At 37.4% G+C, this 23775-nt stretch overlaps 1 protein-coding gene across 2 annotated transcripts in view; it reads left to right on the top strand.

Moving 5' to 3' along the window:
* Nucleotides 1-23775, top strand: part of EXT2 (exostosin glycosyltransferase 2) — a 159672-nt gene that overhangs the window by 47329 nt on the left and 88568 nt on the right. For both annotated transcript variants that reach the window (XM_053560750.1, XM_053560749.1), the window contains one exon: nucleotides 20991-21122. In XM_053560750.1, the coding sequence (XP_053416725.1) occupies nucleotides 20991-21122 (132 nt within the window). The remainder of the gene's footprint in view (nucleotides 1-20990; nucleotides 21123-23775) is intronic.

Here is a 23775-nt window from a genome sequence, read left to right as displayed (position 1 = left end):
TACCATCTGGAGACTGGAAGTCCAAGAGCGAGGCGTTGGCAGGGGCGGGTTCTCCTGAGGCCTCTCTTTGGGTTGCAGACGGCTGCCCTCTGGCAGCCTCTTCACAGGCCGTCCCTCTGTGCCCCTGCAACATGCACCTCTGGGGTCTCTCTGTGTGTCCGGGTTTTCTCTTCTTATAAGGACACCAGATTACATCAGGGCCTACCTTAGTACCCTCATTTTAGCTTAGTCACCTCTTTAAAGGCCCTTTCTCCAAATACAGTTACATTTTGAAGTAGTATAGGTTAGTGGCTCAATTGAGAAAGGATTTTTTGCTCTTCTCTGTGGAGTCCACCTCTGAGGTGTTTTCTTTTGACTCCATTCTCAGCTCCTTACCGGAGAGAAGCACTAGTAGTAGTATAAATCCAAAGTGAGGACAGGAGTGGGTGAAGAGGAGCGCTTTAATACCGCCTCATTCCATTGCACATTCAAACACCGAGAAGCAACCTGCTGGACTGACTTCAGAATTTGTGAAGAAACTTTTCCCCGGATACCTCATTCAGTGAGGTAGGGTGGTACCTGTTCACAACACGTGAGGTGAATTCTTTTTTTTTTTTTTTGATACAGAGCCTCAAGCTGTTGTCCTGGGTAGAATGCCGTGGCATCACAGCTCACAGCAACCTCCAACTCCTGGGCTCAAGCGATACCCCTTCCTCTGCCTCCCAAGTAGCTGGGACTACAGGCACCCACCACAACACCCGGCTATTTTTTGGTTGCAGCCATCATTGTTGTTTGGCAGGCCCTGGCTGGATTTGAACCCGCCAGCTCAGGTGTATGTGGCTGGCGCCTTAGCTGCTTGAGCCACAGGCACCAAGCCATGAGGTGAATTCTTAAAAGAGTTTATTAAACCTAAGAAAAGCTCTTTTTTTTTTCTTTTGTTTTGTTGTAGTAAAGGAAATTTCTTAGATATGAGGAATTTTTTTATTGAAATTTTGAATACCCCAGTTCATGTTTTTACTCTAGAAAGGGAAAGTCGAAGGTATAGGATTATATACTAGATAAAGAGCTTTAGGCCTTAACAAATTCTTGAGAATTTAAAAATGAACACAGAAAACCTTTCATGATAAAAGCAATTCTTTATTCTTAAGCTTATATTACTTAGATGGTTGATTTGGGTGATGAGTTGGACAAGGAGGGTAGTGAAAGAAATAGATACATGAAAATAACATATCCCTCTCCTGAGAGAGAGAGTATTAAATTGTCTGTGTAACCCCACTTGCCTTCTGTGTGTTGCCTCACCTAGATGGATCAATGGGATCACCCACCCTAACACATTTTTGTATATCTGTAGCCCTCTGAATGAGTCAGGTTGGCTATCTGTTCATTTAAAACTTAATTTTCTTTTAATAACAGAAACCTGATTTCCTTGGCCAAGATATGTTCTTGGGTTTACCTTCTTCATTTGTATGTTTTTCAGAGCAGTGGATTCTTCTTGGCTAATAGCAATAGCCAGGGCACAAGTTGTTTAGAAAATTAAGGGGCCACAGAGGCTTCTGCGTTTATCTTCTGTAAAACATGTAAATGACCTCATCTAAAGCTTTTTTAGAGGATCTATTAATAAAGCAGAGTTGTTCTACATAACGCCACACTCGGTTGATGGCAAGCCGTTAAATATGCCTTAGTTATTAACGGACAAGGCCCCGCAGGGGGTATCTGTTGTTTATTATCTATACCTGGCATCGATTTTTGTAGCAAATTTGTTGACATTATTGAGACATTTAATGTTTTATATTTTTGAACCTGGGAGATGAGGCCTGGGAGATGAGGTATATATCTTAAATGAAATGGTTTCTTTTATCTGCACAGCTAAACCACTATCATTAGGTGATGTGGTATCTAATCATGGTATCTTACCAGGCCCCAAGGAAATAACTCTTGCTCTTGCTCAGGCTGGTTTCAAACCCATGAGCTCAGGCAATCCACCTGCCTTGGCCTCCCTGAGTGCTAGGATTTACCTGAGCCACTGTGCCTGAGTGGTAGGATTTACCTGAGCCACTGTGCCTGGCTCTCTTTGCAAGATTTTTTTTTATTTTTATTTTTTGAGACAGAGCCTCAAGCTGTCAGTGCCGTAGCATCACAGCTCACAGCAACCTCAAACTTCTGGGCTTAAGTGGTTCTCTTGCCTCAGCCTCCCAAGTAGCTGGGACTATAGGCGCCTGCCACAACGCCTGGCTATTTTTTGATTGTGGTTCTCGTTGTTTGGCAGGCCTGGGCTGGATTTGAACCCGACAGCTCTGGTGTATGTGGCTGGTGCCTTAACTGCTTGAGCTACAGGTGCTGAGCCTCTTTTCAAGATTTTTATTGCATGACTTTATCATTTGTTTGTTTTTATATTACCAACCTACTAAGGACTAACTCCCAACTGTATTATAATAAGCATAGAGGAAAGAGATCAAGGGTGAAGATGGGTATTACATTGCCTAGACAACTATTCCCCTAAATATTGAGAAAGCTTTTTGGTTATTGCTATTCTCAGAAGGGTGTTTTGGTAGCACTCAAGATGGACTCATAACAGTCCTTACTGCTACTGTGTTAGCTAAGAGCACATAGGTCTATGGCTAGGAAAGTGAAACTTCTGAAAAGTTGAATTTCCTAGGGCATTAGGAATTGAAGTTGTTGATTGATTTCTTCAGTAAGCTGTGCAGGACCATAGCTTAGTACATGCTCTAGTGTACCTGAGTTAAATCAAGAAGTCTAGAGAAAAGCAGGACTGGTAAACCAGCATGTACTTCTCAGTGGCTCAATTTTCTCATCATAAAATAGGGATAATTTCTTTGCATTGTGAGGATTAAATCAGTCCAGGTAAAGCACTTAAAATAGTGCCTGGTACATAGTAAGTGCTTAGTTTAATCATCTGATATTTACTGAACTCTTGCTTTGTGATAGGTATAGGTCTGGGTGTTGGGATGTAGCAGTTAAAACAGACAAAGCTTGTTGCCTGCGTGGAATTCTTATTCCTCTGGAGGAGGAAATGTTAGATGATAACGGTGATGATGAGGAGCATACTCGTTATCTGAGGTCACAGATGTTAGAAAGGTATTAAGTTCACTATTTCATCCTCTCACCAGGGCCATTTGTCTTTTACACAGAGATAAATATGCCTTTTTGTACATACCTGGATTGAGGATCATTTCTAGATTGCTTGTGTTTGCCTTCATTGTCTGTTTTCCCACTAATTGAAATTTACTTCTTCTATTCCAAACTCCATTGCATGACTTAGAGAAAAAAAGGAGATTGGAATCCCCATTCTTCACTTGTCTCTCTTTGTCCCATGTTCATAATAGTTCTTTCTCTGTAGCCTTTCCCCGATGATAACCGTGGTTTCTAAACTGTTTATAGGAATCAACCATGTAATCTGGTGCCATGCGAGTTTGTAAAGAGCTCATAAATATGTATTGGTTCTTGAAAAACACGTCGTCTCATTAAAAACTCTTGTGAACTCAAGCAAGTACACTATTTTGCTATCAGAAAGAATTGCCCAAGGCCAGGTGTAGTGACTCATGCCTGTAACAACCTAGCACTCTGGGAGGCCGAGGTGGGTGAATTGCCTGAGCAAGAGCGAGACACTGTCTCTAAAAATAGCTGGGCGTTGTGGTGGGTGCCTGTAGTCCCAGCTACTTGGGAGGCTGAGGCAAGAGAATCGCTTGAGTCCAAGAGTTTGAGGTTGCTGTGAGCTGTGACACCACAGTACTCTACCAAAGGTGACAAAGCAAGACTCTGTCTCAAAAAAAATAAAAATATTGTCCAGACTTTATCTTTCAGACCCTTTTTCTATGTTTTTGTGATGCTTTAGGAATATATGCTATAGCCATTTTCTTTGATGGAACAAACTGTGTGTTAATTCTTTAACCTCTCCCCCCATAAATATAAATACTAAGACTAAGACTCCTAAGGAATACTCTGCTTCAGAATGGATGACATGTACTTATATATGGGCCTTTGGGAATTTTTTGGGCAGCTCTGTTTGAGAATAGGATTTGATTACTGGTCCATGTATTTTCTTGTTTTTTTTAACCTTTGAGTGACTTACAGTTTTGCACATAAGAGTAAGATCTAAAACTCCTAGAAATTAAGCAACACAAAGGGGAAATTATTGCATATTAACTTTTTATGCATATATGTGAATGGGGCTGTTGCTGATAGTGAGACTTCTCCAGAAATCTTTGGAGCATGCTAAGGAAACATGGCCTAGAAGACTATGTCAAGCCTATTTTCATCTCAGCACCAGAAAAATGTGATTAAACTGGGGGAGGTTAAGAGATGGCATAATACAATCAAGGGTATCCACATAGGGTCAGAAGAGATCAAACTTTCACTCTTCGCGGATGATATGATAGTATATCTGGAAAACACTAGGGACTCTACTACAAAACTCTTAGAAGTGATCAAGGAATACAGCAGCGTCTCAGGTTACAAAATCAACATTCATAAATCGGTAGCCTTTATATATACCAACAACAGTCAAGCTGAAAAAACAGTTAAGGACTCTATCCCATTCACAGTAGTGCCAAAGAAGATGAAATATTTGGGAATTTATCTAACAAAGGACATGAAAGATCTCTATAAAGAGAACTATGAAACTCTAAGAAAAGAAATAGCTGAAAATATTAACAAATGGAAAAACATACCATGCTCATGGCTGGGAAGAATCAACATAGTTAAAATGTCTATACTACCCAAAGCAATATATAATTTCAATGCAATCCCTATTAAAGCTCCACTGTCATACTTTAAAGATCTTGAAAAAACAATACTTCGTTTTATATGGAATCAGAAAAAACCTCGAATAGCCAAAACATTACTCAGAAATAAAAACAAAGCAGGAGGAATTACGCTACCAGACCTCAGACTATACTACAAATCAATAGTGATCAAAACAGCATGGTATTGGCACAAAAACAGAGAGGTAGATGTCTGGAATAGAATAGAGAATCAAGAGATAAATCCAGCTACTTACCATTATTTAATCTTTGACAAGCCAATTAAAAACATTCAGTGGGGAAAAGATTCCCTATTTAACAAATGGTGCTGGGTGAACTGGCTGGCAACCTGTAAAAGACTGAAAGTGGACCCACACCTTTCACCATTAACTAAGATAGACTCTCACTGGATCAAAGATTTAAACTTAAGACAATTACTATAAAAATACTAGAGGAGAGTGCAGGGAAAACCCTTGAAGAAATCGGGATGGGTGAGTATTTTATGAGGAGGACCCCCCGGGCAATTGAAGCTGCTTCAAAAATACACTACTGGGACTTGATCAAACTAAAAAGCTTCTGCACAGCCAAGAACACAGTAAGTAAAGCAAGCAAACAGCCCTCAGAATGGGAGAAGATATTTGCAGGTTATGTCTCCGACAAAGGTTTAATAACCAGAATCCACAGAGAACTTAAACGCATTAGCAAGAATAGAACAAGGGATCCTATCACAGGCTGGGCAAGGGATTTGAAGAGAAACTTCTCTGAAAAAGACAGGTGTGCGGCCTTCAGACATATGAGAAAATGCTCATCATCTTTAATCATCAGAGAAATGCAAATCAAAACTACTTTGAGATACCATCTAACTCCAGTGAGACTAGCCTATATCACAAAATCCCAAGACCAGAGATATTGGCACGGATGTGGAGAAAAGGGAACACTTTTGCACTGCTGGTGGGAATGCAAATTAATACATTCCTTTTGGAAAGAGATACGGAGAACACTTAGAGATCTAAAAATAGATCTGCCATTCAATCCTGTAATTCCTCTACTGGGCATATACCCAGAAGACCAAAAATCACGTCATAACAAAGATATTTGTACCAGAATGTTCATTGCAGCCCAATTCATAATTGCTAAGTCATGGAAGAAGCCCAGGTGCCCATCGATCCATGAATGGATTAATAAATTGTGGTCTATGTACACCATGGAATATTATGCAGCCTTAAAGAAAGATGGAGACTTTACCTCTTTCATGTTTACATGGATGGAGCTGGAACATATTCTTCTTAGTAAAGTATCTCAAGAATGGAAGAGAAAGTACCCAATGTACTCAGCCCTACTATGAGACTAATTTAGGGTTTTCACATGAAAGCTATAACTCAGTTACAACCTAAGTATAGGGGAAAGGGGGAAAGGGAGGAGAGGGAGGGGGGAGGTGGGTAGAGGGAAGGGGATTGGTGGGATTACACCAGCGGTGCATCTTACAAGGGTATATGTGAAACTTGGTAAACGGTCTGTGAAGCTAGTGAATGATGCCCCATGATCATATCAATGTACACAGCTATGATTCAATAAAAAAAGAAAAAGAAAGAAAAAAAAAGAGATGGCATAATAGAAGTGCTAGGGCTGGAGAAAGTTAGATTTAAAGGCACTAGCTTGCTGCAGCCAGGCAAGTAGTAAAGTTATGAGCAACTTCTCAAAGTCATGAGAAGGGTGGGAAAGAGAAAAAAAGATTTATTTAGTATGGAAATATAATTTCACAACTGTATTTGTTAATATTAAGGTGATTTTTTTTTCTTTTTATTACCTATGTGCCAACTGGATAGAGTTTTGTTTTGTTTTGTTTTTAGAGACAGTTTCACTTTGCTGTCCTTGGTAGAGTGCTGTGGCATCACAGCTCACAGCAACCTCCAGCTCTTGGGCTTTAGGTGATTGTCTTGCCTCAGCCTCCCAAGTAGCTGTGACTACAGGCACCGGCCACAACGCCTGGCTATTTTTTGTTGCCGTTTGGCCTGGGCCGGGTTTGAACCCGCCACCCATGATATATGGAGCCAGCGCCCTACTCACAGAGCCAGAGGCGCTGCCCAAGGTTTTTGTTTTTTTGAGAAGGCTCTTTCCCTGGCTAAAATACTGGCGTGATTATAGCTCATTATAACCTCAAACTCCTGGGCTGGGGTGATCCTCCTATTTCAGCTTAACCAAGCAGCTGGATTACAGGTATGCATCACTGTGCCTGGCTAATTTTTCTGTTTTTTGTAAAGCCATTGTCTTTTGCTCAGTGTGGTCTCAAACTCCTCCCCTCAAACTATTCCCCACCCCTTGCCTTGGCCTCCCATGGTGCTGGCCATTACAGGCTTGAGCCACCGTACCCAGCCCGACACTATTTTTTTTTATTTTTATTTTTTTTATTGGGGATTCATTGAGGGTACAAGAAACCAGGTTACAGTGATTGCATTTGTTAGGTAAAGACCCTCTTACAATCGTGTCTTGCCCCCAACCCAAGACTATTTTTAAAAAGACAGAACAACAATAATAACAACCCACTATGGAGCCCAAATTCTAATATATTGTTAGAAAGATGGCGATGTGGGGACAAGGTAAAAAGAAGTTGAGGTTAAATCCTCAGAGAGATTAATTTCTAGCAAGAATTACTGGGCTCTATGTGAGTGAGATCCTAGGAGAAGAGCAAATGCGCGTTCACTAAGGTGTGCTATGTTAGATCTTGCTCTTGGCAGTGGCTGCATTTAAAATGATTCTCAGCTGCTCCCCTAGGACAACACATCTTAAAATACTCTTTACTGGCTAAGCCAAGTCTAGTACTACTTTGCTGATATTGGGAAAAATTAATTGTGACATTGAGGGTGGAGTTCTGTTTCCTTAATCCATTCCAATTTTCCAGGACACAGGGGCCTTATTCTACAGGAAGTTCAGAATCCCAGTCTAAAGAGCTGTGAGAACCCACAGAAACCCACTATCCTCAAGTTGTAGTATTTATGAGTCAATTTTTTGAATCCTTGCCCATAGGTAGGGGCTAATGAATTTTGCTTAGCATTGTGGGAGGTTTTGATCAGTCTGGGAAGGTAAGTTTTTTTTCTCCATAAAATAACAGTGGACAGGGATAGATGCTGATTATTGAGAAAAATTAAGTATCAGGTGCATTAAAAGAGAAGGGCCCACAGTAGATTCAAGGAGGAGATGAACATTAAAATACAGATAGGATTTTTTTTAAATTAATGTATTTATTTTTAGAGCAGCTTTATGTTCACAGCAAAATTGAGCAGAAAGTACGGAGGGTTCCCATATAGCCCTTGTCCTCACATATTATCTCCCCCACTGTTGGTATCACGCACCACAGTGATACGTTTCTTACAGTTCATGAACCGACACTGGCACATTATTTTGTCCATAATTTGTATTAGGGTTCACTGTTGGTATTGTACATGCTACGACATTGGACAAATGTATAGTGACATGTATCCACCATTGTAATAACATACAAAACAGTTTCATGGCCCTAAAACAATCCTGTCTGCTCTGCTTATTCATGCCTTCTTTCCCCCAACTCCTGACAACCCCCAATCTTTTTACTTTCTTCCCAGTTTTGCCTTTGCTTTAAGTCATACAGTTGGAACCACACCACATGTAGCCTTTATGGCTTGGTTTCTTTCCCTTTGTAATATGTATTATGTTTGCTTCCTCCGTGTTTTTTCATGACTTGATAGCTCATTTCCTTCCAGCCCTGAATAACGCCCCATTATGTGGATGTACCATAGTTTATTCATCCATTCCCTCACTGAAGAACATCTTGGTTACTTCCAAGTTTTATGTATGAATAAAGATGTTATAAACATCCATGTGCAGTTCTTATGTGGATGTAAAATTTCAGTACATTTGGATAAATACCAAGGACCACAGTTGCTGTATTATCTGGTAAGAATGTTTAGTTTTATGAAAACCTGCCAAACTGTCTTCCCAAAGTAGCTGTACCATTTTGCATTCTCACCAAAATGAAAGAGAGTTCGTGTAGCTCCACATCTTCACAAGCATCTGGGATTGTCAGTGCTTTGGCAGTTAGCCATTCTAATAGGTGTATATTTGTATCTTATTTTTATAATTTCCAATTCCTTAATGACATATGATGTTGAACATCTTTTCATATGCTTTCTTGCCATCTGTATATCTTTTTTTGGTGAGCTGTCCAGTTTTTTTTTTTTTTTACCACTTTTTAATCTGGCTATTTATTTTCCTATAGTTGAGTTTTCGAGTTTTCATATTTTTTTTTTTATTGTTAAATCACAGCTGTGTACATTAGTGCAGTCAAGGGGTACAATGTGCTGGTTTCATATACAGTCTGAAATATTCTCATCAAACTGTTCCACGTAGCCTTCATGGCATTTTCTTAGTTATTGTATGCAGACATTCGCGTAACGGACTTTTGTCAATGTCTTTTGCAGATACTTTCAGTCTGTTGCTTGTCTTCTCATTCTGTTGACATTGTCTTTTGCAGAGCAGTTCTTAATTTCAGTGACATTTGGCTCATATTATATTTTTCATGGAATATGCCTTTATTATTGCACTTAAAAAGTCATTGACATACCCAAGGCTATCTAGGTTTTCTCCCATGTTATTTTATAGGAGTTTTATAGTTTTGCATTTTGTGTTTAGGTCTGTGATCCACTTTGAGTTAGTTTTGTGAAAGGCTTAAAGTCTGTTTCTAAGTTTATTTTTATGCGTGTGGATGTCCAGTTGTTCCAGCACCGTTGGTTGAAAGACTCTTTTCTCTATTATATGGCTTTTCCTTTTTTTTTTTTTTTTTAACAGTTTTTTGGCCAGGGTCAGGTTTGAACCCACCACCTCTGGTATATGTGGCTGGTGCCCTACTCCTTTGAGCCACAGGCATCGGTCAGCTTTTCCTTTTTTGTCAAAGATCAGCTGAATATATTTATGTGAGTCTGTTTCTGGGCTCTCTGTTATATTCCATTGATCTATTTGTTCCTTTGCTAATATCACACTGTTTTGATTACTGGGATTTATGGTATTCATAAAAGTCAGGGAGTGTCAATCTTTCGACTTTGTTCTTCTTCCATATTGAGTTGCCCTTTGGGGTCTTTATCATTCCATATAACTTTAGAATCAGTTTGTCAATATCCACAAAAGAACTTGTTGGGGTTTTGATTGAGATTTTACTGAGTCTGTAGTTCAGATTGGGAAGAACTGACATCTTGACAATATTGATTCCTTCTATCCATGAATATGTAATATCTGACCATTTATTTAGTTCTTTGATATCTCTCATCCGAGTTTTATAGTTTTCCTCTTTAGATCTTGTACATATTTTATTAGATTTATACTTAAGTATTTCATTTTGGAGAGCACTAATGTAAATAGTAATATATTTTTAATTTCAAATTCCAGTTCTTTAGTTCTGGCTTATAGTATTTTATTTTATGTATTTTGTGTATTATCCTTATATCCCGTAGCCTTTCCATAATTGCTTATTAGTTCCAGGATTTTTTTGTTTGTTGGATTTTCTACATAGACCATCCTGTTATCTACAAACAAACTGTCTTAACAGTTTTGTTTCTTCCTCTGAAATCTGTATACATTTTTTTTTTCTTGTCTTATTGTATTAGCTAGGACTTAATGATGTTGTAAAGGAGTGGTGAGAGGGGACATCTATGCTTTGTTTGTGATTCCAGTGGGACAGCTTTAAGTTTTTCACTATTAAGTCATGGAGCTGTAGGGTTTTGGTAGATGTTCTTTATCAAGTTGAGGAGATTCCCCTCTATTCTTGTTCTGCTGAGAGTTTTTATTATGAATAGGTATTAGATTTTGTCAATTTCTTTTCATCTATTGATGTGATTGTATGGTTTTTTTAGCCTGTTGATGTGGATTACATTAATTGATTTTTGAATGTTGAACCAGGCTTGCATACCTAAGGTAAAACCCATTTGGTCATGTTTCTTTTTTTATACTTTTTGGGTTTGTTTGCTAACAATTTGTTGAGAATTTTTTCATTTCTGTTTTCATGAGAGAGAAAGATTTGTAGTTTTCTTTTCCTGTAATGTCATTGTCTGGTTTTGGTATTAGGGTCATGCTGGCCTGATAGAATGAGTTAGGAAGTATTCCCTGTGCTTCTATCTTCTGAAAGAGATTGTAGAGAATCAGTATAATTTCCTCCTTAAATGTTTGGTAAGAGTTCACTAGTGCATCCATCTCAGCCTGTTCTGAAAGGTTATTAATTATTGATTCAATTTTTAAAATAGATACAGTCCTCTTCAGATTTTCAGTTCTTCTGGTGTGAGGTTTTTTTTTTTTTTTTTTTGTTTGTTTGTTTGTTTGCAGTTTTTGGCTAGGGCTGGGTTTGAACCCACCACCTCCGGCATAGGGGGCCGGTGCCCTACTCCGTTGAGCCATAGGCACTGCCCTAGTGTGAGTTTTGACAAATTAATGTCTTTCAAGAAATTGGTCCATTTCATGTAAAATATTGCATTTGTAAGCATGGAGTTGTTCATACCATTTACTATTCTTTTACTGTCCATACGATCTATAGTAATGTCCCCTCTTTCATTTTGGATATTAGTAATTTGTATGTTCTCTTTTTTCTTCTTTCTGTTTCTTATTTTTTTCTCTCTAGCCAATTAGTCTGTTTTTATTGATCTTTTCAAAGAAACAGCAATTACTTTTATTGCTTTTTACCATTGGTTTTCTGTTTTCAATTTCATTGATATCTGCTCTAATTTTTATTTTCTTTTTTTCTGCTTACTTTGGATTTAATTTACTCTTCTTTTTCTAGTTTCCTAAGGTCAAATCTCAGAACATTCATTTTAGATCTTTTTTCTTTTCTAATACATAGATCAAATGCTATAAATTTTCCTCTAAGCACTGTGCTAGCTGCATTCTATAAATTTTAGTAAATGGTGTTTTCATTTTCAGGGTTGACGTGACCCATTGGGCTACAGTATTGAATTGATATCCTGTTTCTTTATTTTTATTCCGAGACTAGAATAGAGCCTGGGCTGCTCCGACCAATTCCATCGTAGGATATTGCATTCCCAGCACATTCTATAGTTACTTTTCAGAACTATAATGCAAGTGAAAAAGGAAAGAGAATTTGGTCTGTTCAAAGCCTTCTGGAGAACTGTTCTACACAAGTTTGACAGAACTTTCCAGCTATATTCATTATTATTTCTAATTTAATTCTCCAGTGATCTGAGGGCAGGTATCATATGGTTTCTATTCCTTTAAACTTGATGTGTTCTATGACCCAGAATGTGGTCTATCTTAGTGAAAGTTGCACGTGAGCTTTAAAAGAATGTGTATTCAGCTGTTTTGGATCAAGTAGTCCATAGGCGTCTACTATATCCAATTGATTGATGAAGTTCAACTATCTTCTTACTGATTTCCTGCCTGCTGGATCTGTCCATTTCTGATAGAGAGGAATGTTGAAGTCTCCAACTATAATAGTCGATTCATCTATAGGCATACCTGTTTTATTGTACTTCATTTTATTGTGCTTTGCAGGTAAGTGTGTATTTTACAAATTGAAGGTTTATGGCAACCCTGCATTGAACAAGTCTGGTGCCAATTTTCCAATAGCATGTGCTCACTTCGTGTTTCTGTGTTACATTTTTGTAATTCTTGTGATATTTCCAACATTTTCATTTTTATTATATCTGTTATGGTGATCTGTGATCAGTAATCTTTGATGTTATTATTATAATTTGGCAGGTGCTATAAACTGTTCCCATTTAAGACAGCAAACTTAATTAATAAATGTTGTGTATGTTCTGACTGTTCCACTAACCAGCCATTCCCTCTCTTGGGAAAAATTCTCTTCCATGAAATGGACCTTGGTTCCAAAAAGGATGGGGACCACTGCTTTAATGTACACAAACAAAGACCATTGACCTGGGTCACATTCAGAAGATTCTGATGAAATAGGCAGTCCAAAGTTCATTGGTTAGTTAAAGACACTGAAAGCCATCATTGCACATGTTCTCGGGCAACTTCAGGGTAGTACTCTGCACATTCCATGAGTGAGAATATGTCTAGTTATATATTCTTTGTACTGTTAGCCAGATATCCTGACCACTTTTAGGCAGCACACTTAGCCTGGCATAGTTTTAAAAACTGTTTATCTCTTTTGTGGTCTGTACACTTGTATTGTAAGGTACATTCTTAGTCCCATTTCTGTCTTGCTATTCCATTTAGGAACATATTTTCTTTGTTGTCTGTCAGATCCACTCCCCCAATCTTTTACTTTTTAAAACTTGGTGTATAAGATGTGATTTCATTATTAAATGATGGTTTCCCCTTAAACTTCATGGATTGGTACTTATAAGATTTGGACACATTTTATGGGATACTGGTGGTACCTGTGCCACCTCATGCCTGTAAAGGAGTTTTGTTAGATGAATTTGTTTTTTCAAATTGTTCTCTTTTAACGAGTACTTGTCTAGATGCTGAGAGTTCAGTGGTAAGCAAAACTAGACATATTCCCACTTATGGAATGTGCAGAGAAGGTCTTCTTTCCTTGGATGCTCTGTGATTAATCTAGAAGGGACATGTTATTGATTGCTGTACTTTTCACTATAAAGTACTATGTCATTCCCACTTGATCTACAGGCAGTTCCCAAGTTATAATCATCCAACTATGTACAAGTTGCACTTATTAATGAAGGCAGTAGGTCCCCAAGTAATGAACACCTGACTGATATATGACTCGTACTTACAAACGAAGGCTATTACAGGTGATAGGTAATTTACCTAATAAGTACATTGGACTTGTTCCAACTTACATGCAAATTTAACCAAGAAAAAACCTACAGAACCTATCTCATTCATAACTCAGGGACTGCCTGTATTTTTATTGTTTCTGACTCTGTTCTCTGACAGGTTGGATTTCTACTGCCTTCAGGAATTGGGATGAATAGAGTATAAAGTTGGGATCCCATTTCATCTCTCTTCCTCTCCTTTGCCCATTCTCACCCCAAAACAGTGCTACCAAGTATTGAATATATTCTAATGAAAGCAACAAAGACCCTAAGGGGACAAGGTGGATGAAAATTTGGGGGGGTCAGCTATCATTTGCTGATGGCCTGTTCTGTAGTATCGCTGAGTGAGGAGTTCTACCAACCTCATCTCATTGAATCTTCACAGCTCCATGATCTCCATCTTAAATATTTAAAAAATAGAGATGCTAAGTAACTTACAGTTATACAAGGTTCATGATTGCTGTGCTTTCCAAACTGTATCACACTGGCTTCCCTCAAACATTTGTTATTGCAACGTATTGACTTTATGTTACTTGAAATTAAGGAATTAATCTTGTTTAATTGATGTGTAAACTGAAATAGCAGTTTCAATTTCTGTTACTTATGGTACTTTTAAACTGTCCTAGTCCCTGTCCTCTAGGACAGGGGTGTCCAGCCTGTGGCTCGCAGGCTGTATGCAGATTATTTGAGGACTATTTTGCTTATCTGTGATGTCAGGTATCGTGAAAAGTATGCATGGACCTTATCTTTTGTTCATCAGCTTTCATTAGTGTTTATGTATGTAATGTTTGGCCCAAGACAACTCTTACTCTTCCAGCGTATGGCAGAAAAAGAAAAAAGTTTGGACACTCCTAGAAGCTCTTCCTACTTGTTTGTCCCTCCTTTCATCTTCTCCGCCACAGGTGTTTCCTGCTCTGGGAGCTTTACAGTTCTCATGTTTGAAAGCATCATAGAATTGTTAGTTTTTAATGCTATAAAATCTGCATGTTTTATAAAATCACAGTGCTATTTGTTTAACCAAGAAATGTTAAATACTTTCACTTAACTCATCAATTACATAGCTCTTACAGTTTCACAAGATTCATAACTGCTGTTCTTTCTGGTGTATCACACTATATACACTAGATATAAGTGTAGTCCAGGTTTAGGGGAGAAAAGACCAGAAGCATTTATGTTCACTTGCTTTCTGAATGAGAACAGTGGTGCTTTCGTATAGTGCCAGCATAGCTGGAAAATCCTTCCTTTCTGTGGACAAATGGCTAACGCTAAGTCTTGGAGGGGCTGTAAATTATAATGCCTTCTGAACATTTCAAGGTATTACAGAAGTCCTGCAGAAACAATTAAGTCCGAGAAGTTCACTTATCCTCAGGCTCAGACATTTGAGCTATGATTATTGGCAAGACTTGCTTCCTTTTTGAGTGAATTGCAATTTGGTGAACAGGGTGAGATGATTTCAGACATCTTAAATTAGAAGCTCTGTTACACAGTGGTGTTCTAGCTAGATTGCCTACTAATTGTTATTTTCTATAAATCCCACAGGCTGCTGTCTCCACTGTGATCATATGTGAGTGATAGAATTTTAAGTTGGAATATGGTTTAATTCAAATATGATTTCAAATAGAAGAATATATGATGACAGACCTATTTAAGAAAAGGAAGTAAATATTCAGGATACATATGTATTTATGTGTGGGTTCATACTTCTTAGTACTTTTTTACATCTTTCAGCTTCTTGGAAAAGGAACATTTTCTAAAATTTACTGCGTGCAATATGAAGTGGAAAAGGTCTGAATTTAGAGTGAAGAGTCATGGATTTGAATTGTAATTCTACTAGTTAACATCTTTGTTTCTCAGTTTCCTGACATGTAAAATGAAACTTATATCTATCCCAAGTAACTGACAAGCTGGTTATGAAGAGCAGATGAGATCATGAATATAAACGCGCTTTGTGGGCTCGGCACCCGTTGCTCAGTGGTTAGGGTGCCGGCCACATACACTGGGGCTGGTGAGTTCAAACCTGGCTCCAGGCCTGCTAAACAACACTGACAACAACAACAAAAATAGCCAGGCATTGTGGTGAGCACCTGTAGTCCCAGCTACTTGGGAGGCTGAGGCAGGAGGATCGCTTAAGCCCAAGAGTTTGAGGTTGCTGTGAGCTATGACGCCACGGCACTCTACCGAGGGCGACATAATGAGACTCTGTCTCAAAAAATAAATAAATAAATAAATAAAAGTGCTTTGCGGCAGGTAAAACACTTAACATTTGCAAGGATATTAATATTAAAAATGCCAATCTCTATGCCCAAGGAACTCACAGTCTAGCTGCAGAGGAAAAAGTGATTAACTTTTTCTGTGAAAACAGAAAGCCAATTATGAAACAGTGTGTAATGGAACTAACCTGTGAAGCAAAGGCTCTAAGAGCTAAGGGATTTCATGGTAAAGGGAGGCTAGCACTAGGAGTGATGGATAAAGATGTCTCAGGAAAGATCCGGTCTCATAATATGTGAATATTTTGGATGGATGATGGGAGAGAAAGCAGCAACATGAAGTTCAGTAGGGATGAGATTCCAGTAGGGCGTACCTAAGAAGCAGGAGCAGGCAGCCAGCCAGCTGTACCCAGCAGATGGCCAGTAACTGGACAGCTTAAGTAAGCTAAATATGTATTTTAGCTTTTCTGAAAACTCAATATGTATTTTAGCTTTTCTTTGAGTAGGAGAAATTGTCATTGTGGTACTTTGCTGCCTTTTCGTAGTGGAAAGAATAGTAGTCACGTCACTCAAGTTAACCTAGGCTTTTTTTCTCATGGATAGATCTCTTGCCCAGGAAACAGAACCGGAATTGGCAAACCTAGACTAGAAAGTATCTTTTCCCTTCGCCTTTTGTGGTTATCCTTCCAATTTCTCTATGTTAGAATTTCATGTGGTCACCCCCCTGAATAAGTTGCCTCTGCTTTAGAATCATAGATCTGAATGAAGCCAGAGAAATCATCTAGACTGGCATCCTGCTTTTGTTAGGAACTGGGTTTAAACCTCTGCTTGGATAAAAAAGGGTCTTCTTTTAAAAGACTCTATTGGGCCATGACAGGGTAATTGATATTGGAGTAACCCTCCTGCCAAAAAAAAGACAAGAAGTATAAAGCTTATTCGAATAGATAAAACAGCTGTTTAGAGGCATTATAGAGCAACCAATGCAATCTGCACTTAGGGGAACATGTTTCCTGAGAGAAAGGAAGCATATGGAAGTGGGCTACACATTTACTGTGCCTTTTCCCCTGAGGACACTTTCCAATTCACAGTCCAGTGGTGCGGAGCCCTAGCTGAAAGCAGCAGTCCTACAGCACTTACAAGTTAAGAGTTAGGAGTTGCCAAAGTATCTGGGATTTGAAAGACAAAATCCCAGGAAAGAAAGCAAAAATTGTGTCCACACCCTTCCCTTGAGGTGTTTGCCAACTCCTAAGGTGCACTTGATCAGAGCAAGACTCCAGGAATCCAGAAAGGAGCAGTTGGGATTTAATGAGTAATGCAAATATTTCAGCAGCCATATCTAGTGCTGGTGAGGTGGAGGTTGGATTCAAGGCCTGCCAAAATAGAGGGGTCCCGGCAAATACCTCAGACTTTAATTGGAGGCCACAGAAAGGCCAAATCTTAAGAGTAAGGGAAAGCTGAAATAAGTTAGCACCAACACAACTTAAAGCTAACCTCTGACAGGAATAAAGTATACCTTCCAGAAGAATGTTATGTTCTTAGGAGGAAGGTAACCTAGATAATTTAGAACTTCTACAGTTTTTAAACAGAATGTCTGCCATCCAATAACAAATTAAAAAGCACACAAGAAACTGAAGTCAAATAACCAAAATGAAAAGAAAAAACATAGTAGAAAGATATCCACAAGTGATTCAGTATTAGTTATCAGTCAGGAACTGACTGAAGAAAAGAAGGAGAATTTCAATAAAGATAGAAAATCTACTTTTTAAAAGGTCAAATAGAAATACTGAAAAATGTAGGAAATGAAATAAAAAATTTAATACATGGGCTTAAAAGCAGTTTAGGCATCATAGGGGGTGGGAGTAGAAGATTATTGAATCAGGAGAAAAGTTAATAGAAAACACCCAGAGTAAAGCATTGTGAAATGTATTTCACATATATGTGTATTTGGAGTCCCAGGAGAAGAGATTATGACCAAAGTAATATTTAAAAGAAATACAGGCAGAGTTTTCCCTTTCTTTCTTAGAGCACTGGGAAGACTTTTTTTTTTTTTTTAACATTGTTTGGGATTCATTGAGGGTACAAAGAATTAGGTTATACTGATTGCATTTGTTAGATAAACTCCCTGATATGTAATTGTGTCCTGCCCCTAAGAACTGTGCCATACATCGTGATCCCCACCCCCCACCCCCATTTGCTCATTCCCCACCCCTACCTTGTTTTAGCTCATCTTCATATTAGAATAGAGTACTTTGGATTTTTGCTTCTACATTCTTGTGAAGCTTTACTTAAGAAGAATGTAATACAGATTAATACAAAAGATGTAAAGTCTCCATTTTTTTTTTTTTTTAGTGGCTGAATAATATTCCATGGTATACATATACCACAGCTTGTTAATCCGTTCCTAGGTTGGTGGGCATTTAGGCTGTTTCTACATTTTGGTGATTAGAAATTGAGCTGTGATAAACAGTGTAGTGCAAATGTCCTTTTGATAAATGGATTTTTTTCTTCTGGGTAGATGCCTAGTAATAGGATTGCAGAATCCAATGGGAGGTCTAGTTTGAGTTCTTCGAGGATTCTCAGCATTTTCTAAAATCAGTGAATGACATCAAACCACAGACTGAAGAAACTCTACAGTCCTCCACAGGATAAATACCAAGAGTTACACCAAGGTACATCATAGTTAAAGTTACTATAAGCCAAAGACAGAGAAAAGCTTAAATGCAGTCAAATAAAATACTTACTGTTATTTTTAAAGGTATTAAGGCTGACAGATGATTTACCATTAAAAGAAAATAAATTGGATGAAGCCAGAAGACAGTGGAATTATATCTTGAATATTCAGAAGGAAACCAATTGCTAACCTAAAATTCTCTACCTGGTGAAAATATCTCCTTCCAAAATTAATTGGGTGAAAAGAAGCTTTGAGACAAATAACAAACTGCGAGCATTTGTCATCAGCTGACTTGCGGTGAAAGAAATGATAGGTTATTCAAACAGCAGGAAGATAATTTGAGATGAGGCTCCTATATATGTAAAAGAAAGGATAAATACATGGTAAATATAAGTGAAAATTTACTTTTAAAAACAATAATAATATCTTGTGGGATTTAAAATCTTCAGATAAAAAAATTTGCCAATAATTTTACAGAAAATGGTACATGGAGGTTCTTTCATTGTTCGGTAAGGTATAGAACTGCTAATCCAGCAACCTGATGAAGAAGAAAACATGGAATAATAATAAAAAACTTTATTAGCTATAAAGACGAGAAGGGAAAATTAAAATAACAAAGAACAGATGAAACAAATAGAAAACAAATAGAAAGATGATGCATTTCATTTAGATGTATTCAGTAATTACATTATATGTAAGCAGACTAATTTGTAATTAAAAGTCTAAGATTTTTGGATGGAATAACTATGAAAGATGTAATTACATATTGAATATTCTTATTTCTAAAATGTTTAGGTCTACAATTGTTTCAGATTTTGGATATTTTTTCACATTTTATAATATTTGCATTACACTTTACTGGTAGAGCATCTCATTTAAAATCTGAAGTGCTCAAAAGGTTTTAGATTTTGGTGCATTTCTCATTCTGGGTTTTTGGATTTGGGGTGCTCAACCTGTGTATGCTTTTTGCAAAAGACAAGCTGGGACACGACAAGCTCTTTGAGAAGAGTAACAATTTTGAAAGTACAAGTTTGGGAAATATATAGATATACACACCCCCATGCATAAATATACATACACACACACAGGTAGAAAAAAATCAATAAGGATGTAGATTTAAACAACATGGCATCCATCAACTGCAGAATACACATTGTGGAGATATATATATATATATATATGTGTTGGGCCATAAACCAAGTTTAAATAGTTAGCAAAGTATTGAAATAAGATGTATGTTCTCTGAGCACAGTGTAATCAAGGTGTGATCAAAATAGAAATCAGTAACAAAAAGATAAATAGAAAAACATAAAATGTTTGGAAATTAAACAATATACTTTTGAATGCCCCATGAGTTAAGGAGGGCATCATAAATGAAAATTAGAGGGTTTTTTTTAATCTAAATAATAATGAATATGACATAAACATATGGGATACATTTAGAATAATGCATAGAGTGAAATTTATAGCTTTGAGTAAATCTATTAGAAATGAAGAAGGTTGAAATTAGTGACCTAAATGTCAGTCTTAAGCTAAAAGCAAGATTAATTAAACTCCTCCAAAGTAGAAGAAAGGAAATAATAAAAAGGAGAACAGAGATGAAAAAAAAAGTGTGATGTAGAAAACCAAAAGTTGGTTTTTTGAAAAAGATAAATAAAATTGGTAAAGCTGTAGTAAGACTGATCAAGTACAAAGAAAAAATAAAGATTAACAGTACCAAGAATGAAGAAGGTTGTAGCACTATAGATTGTACAGGCATTAAGTTAAGTTAATGCACAATTTCATCCAACAAATTCAACAATTCAGATGCAACAGCATATTGCTAAAAAAAACTACATATGAAATTGACATATGCAGGAAAATATATTCTGTATTTTGTGAAGATATCTGTAATTTAAAACCTTCATTCCTAGCACAGATGGCTTCTTTGATGAATTCCTCTAAAACCTTTCATGGAAGAATTAATACTTGCTTAAAATTTCTCAAAGAGTAGAAAAAGAGGGAGTACTTTCCAACTCATTTTATAAGACCAGTATAACCTTGATACCAAAACACAATTTGGATATTATGAGTGTTAAGCCAAAGAAATCAGACACGAAAAAGTAAATACTGTTTGATTTCATTTGTGTGAAATTCAAGGGTGGGCACAGTAGAAATCAGAGTAATGGTGAGAGACCGACTGGGAAATAGCAGCAGGTGCTGGGATGTTCTGTGTACTTCATCTGGGTGGTAATCCGAAGAATGTGTGCATATGTAAAAATTCATTGAGCTGTACATTTAAGATTTGTACACTTCATGTGTACATGTTATTAATACAACTAAGGAAAAAAGACTATAAACTTGTTTTGGTATAACACATTGGTAGTTTCATCATCACAGGGTTTCTCTTATATCTAAATTGAATCCAACGTGCATTTCACTTACTAACATTCTATTTTGACTGCTTCTGATGGAGTTGGCTTGGACAACAGGGAGCATTTGCCGTAGACACCTCCCTTTTTGATAGAGGAAATACCTAGGAAATACTGTGATAGAGCATCTAGGTCTCCCACTCTGTCGTGCTGGCTCGCTTAGAACATTGTTGTTTTCTTTATAGGCACGGTGGTTCTGGGAAGCATACTTCCAGTCAGTTAAAGCCATTGCCTTGGCTACCCTGCAGATTATCAATGACCGGATCTATCCATATGCTGCTATCTCCTATGAAGAATGGAATGACCCTCCTGCTGTGGTAAGTGAATTCTAGTGCTAGCCATGTGAGGCACGGTCCAGCTGTCAGGAGCAAGGAAAATGTATTACAATTGTAAAGGTTATTTAAATTCTAGGTTTCTAAGGTGGAAGTATGCTTTTTATACTTGGGCCTGATAAGGGCAGCTTAATTTTTAAATGCTGACAAAAGAAACAGAGACAGCAGCTTCTAGTTTGTTTTAAATATGCTTAAGAAGACAGTCTATTGTAGAGATAAATGGGGAGGCAAGGGGCTTGTTGGAAATTAAAGACTTCCTGATGACTTTTGCCGTTGTAGTGCTTAGAACTCTTGAAAAAGTTCTGTAAGCAACTTAATTATAGCTTATATTTTCAGTGCCCCCTTTCTGCCAGGGACTGTGCTAAGTGTTTTACATTTATTCCCATTTATATATCCAACATCTGTAAGGGAAGTAATAAACAAAAGTGATCTAGGGCGGCGCCTGTGGCTCAACGTGTAGGGCGCCGGTCCCATATGCCGGAGGTGGCGGGTTCAAGCCCAGCCCCGGCCAAAAAAATAAATAAATAAATAAATAAAAGTGATCTAGAAGCATTATGGATTGCTGCTGTCAACTTGCTCAAGACTGTGATGGAGGCCTTTGATAGTTCCTAGAAAAGAGATGGAGTAGTCAGAAGCTGCTCTCAAGGCTTTTTCCTTGCCTAAAGAAGCCACAAGGCACTTGTGTCATTGTAGGGACTGTGGCAGTGTCTTCCATCCATACCTTCTTTCTAGCTGAAAATGCCTACAGCTCTGGCACTGGACCTCAGGGCTTTTATATACGAGAATAGACTCTTCTCCATTCTTCATTCTAATTATCACTCTTTTTTCTGGCCAGCCCTTTTTCTCTCCCAATTCTGTCTATTCTACTTGTTGGTGTGTGCTTATGGCAAAAAACAGCAAACATCTTTCTGTTTAATTTGAAGTGAGGTTTCCTTCTGCCTATCTCTTCAAACCATTACTGAAGGTAACCTTTCATAGTGTTACCATTCATATAGAAGCATAAGGATATAATTTAAAAGCACAAATAGGATCATGCTATACATATTTTTCTGTACCTTGCCTTTTTTACTTTAACAATAGATTGTGGATCTATTTCCATTTCTTTCTATGTAGGTCCATTTCAGTTTTTTAGGAGGGCTGTATAGTATTCTATTTTTGGGGTATATGTTACATAATAGATCTATTATTGATAGATAGGCCTGTTATCTGTTATTAGCTGTTATATATTATCGACTTTCTTTTTTTTTCTATTTTCTTATAGTAAAACAAGGAACATACTTTCATGCATGTTTGCATATACATGTCTATGTAAAATTAATCCCAGCTGAGAAATTGCCTAAAGAATATATACATTTTAAATCTTGATAGATGTAACAAATTGCCCTTTCAAAAGACCATCCCAATATACAGTTCCACAAATAACATTTTGTGTGTTCTGGTTCTTCGTGCCTTCATTAACCCTGAGTACTTCAGTTTTCATTCAACTACTAGGTGAAAAACGATCATTTGTGTATATTTTTCAAGTGGAAAGTTGATGTCATTGTCAGGTTTTCCTAAATAATCCTATTTGTATTTTGATAGGTATTGTATTGAATTTTTAGATTATATTAGGTATTTGTTTGTTCAGTAAGCATACATTAAATGCCTACTATTAAATGCCCGCTATGTTCGAAGAATTATACTTGGTACTTTGTGCCAATGAACAAAGCAGAGAAGGATCCATGCCTGTGGGGAGCTTAAAGCAGGAATGTTGCTATCTGGAAGAAAGATTGTCTTTTTGGTAGAATGTAAACATTTCCTTTATATAGGTTCTTTATAAGTCCTGATGAATTTTTTCTAGATTTTTATGTTTTTCTTATGCTCGAATACAGGAATACTTTCTGATCTCATAGTTTCCAACTGTGTGCCATTTGTATAAAGACAAAGTATACAAAATTTTTACTTTTGTATATTAATTACTGAATTATGCAGTTTCCCTTTTTTAGTTGATTCTCTCATGTTTCTAGATATGCAATCATATCTGCAAATGCCAATTGTGCTTTCCTTTTCCAATATTTGAACATTTTATTTCTTTTTGTTTTATGTAATTGCATTGGCTAGTACTTCTAGAACAGCGTTAAATGATGATTTGAATGTTAGAAGAGTAGTTATTATGTAGTCAAAGACAGAAAGTTAGGTTCCATCCAGAAGGAACCACAAATTCAAAGATACAGAGGGACAAGGGAGCATCATGGTTTAAGGGACTTTAAGGAGTTCAGTGTAGCAATAGTGAAGGAGGATTGAGAGGGAGAGGCAGAGGATGAGGCCTGGAGAAACACCTTGTGTTTTTCATAAGGTACTGTAATATTGTCTGTAGGTAATCAGTAATCAATGAAGCATTCTAAACAGGGAAACAATGTGTCAAGATTGCATTTGGGGTCAGTCTGACGTCAGTGTGGAGAATGAATTGTGTGCTGCATTGGGATGAGACTGGAGAAATTAGACTATTTCAGAAATCAGGTGAGAATTAACAGAACAAATTTAAGTGATATCCAGGAAAATTGACTGTTCTAATTGGCAAATGAGGGAGATGTTTAGGAAGACTGAGGTACATAGTTTATCCTGACTGGGAATTTGTATGTGGGGCAGGGGTGAGGAT

The sequence above is a fragment of the Nycticebus coucang genome, chromosome 14 (genome assembly GCF_027406575.1).
Source record: "Nycticebus coucang isolate mNycCou1 chromosome 14, mNycCou1.pri, whole genome shotgun sequence".
Taxonomy (NCBI): Eukaryota; Metazoa; Chordata; class Mammalia; order Primates; family Lorisidae; genus Nycticebus; species Nycticebus coucang.
This window is presented reverse-complemented; position numbering and strand designations above follow the sequence as displayed.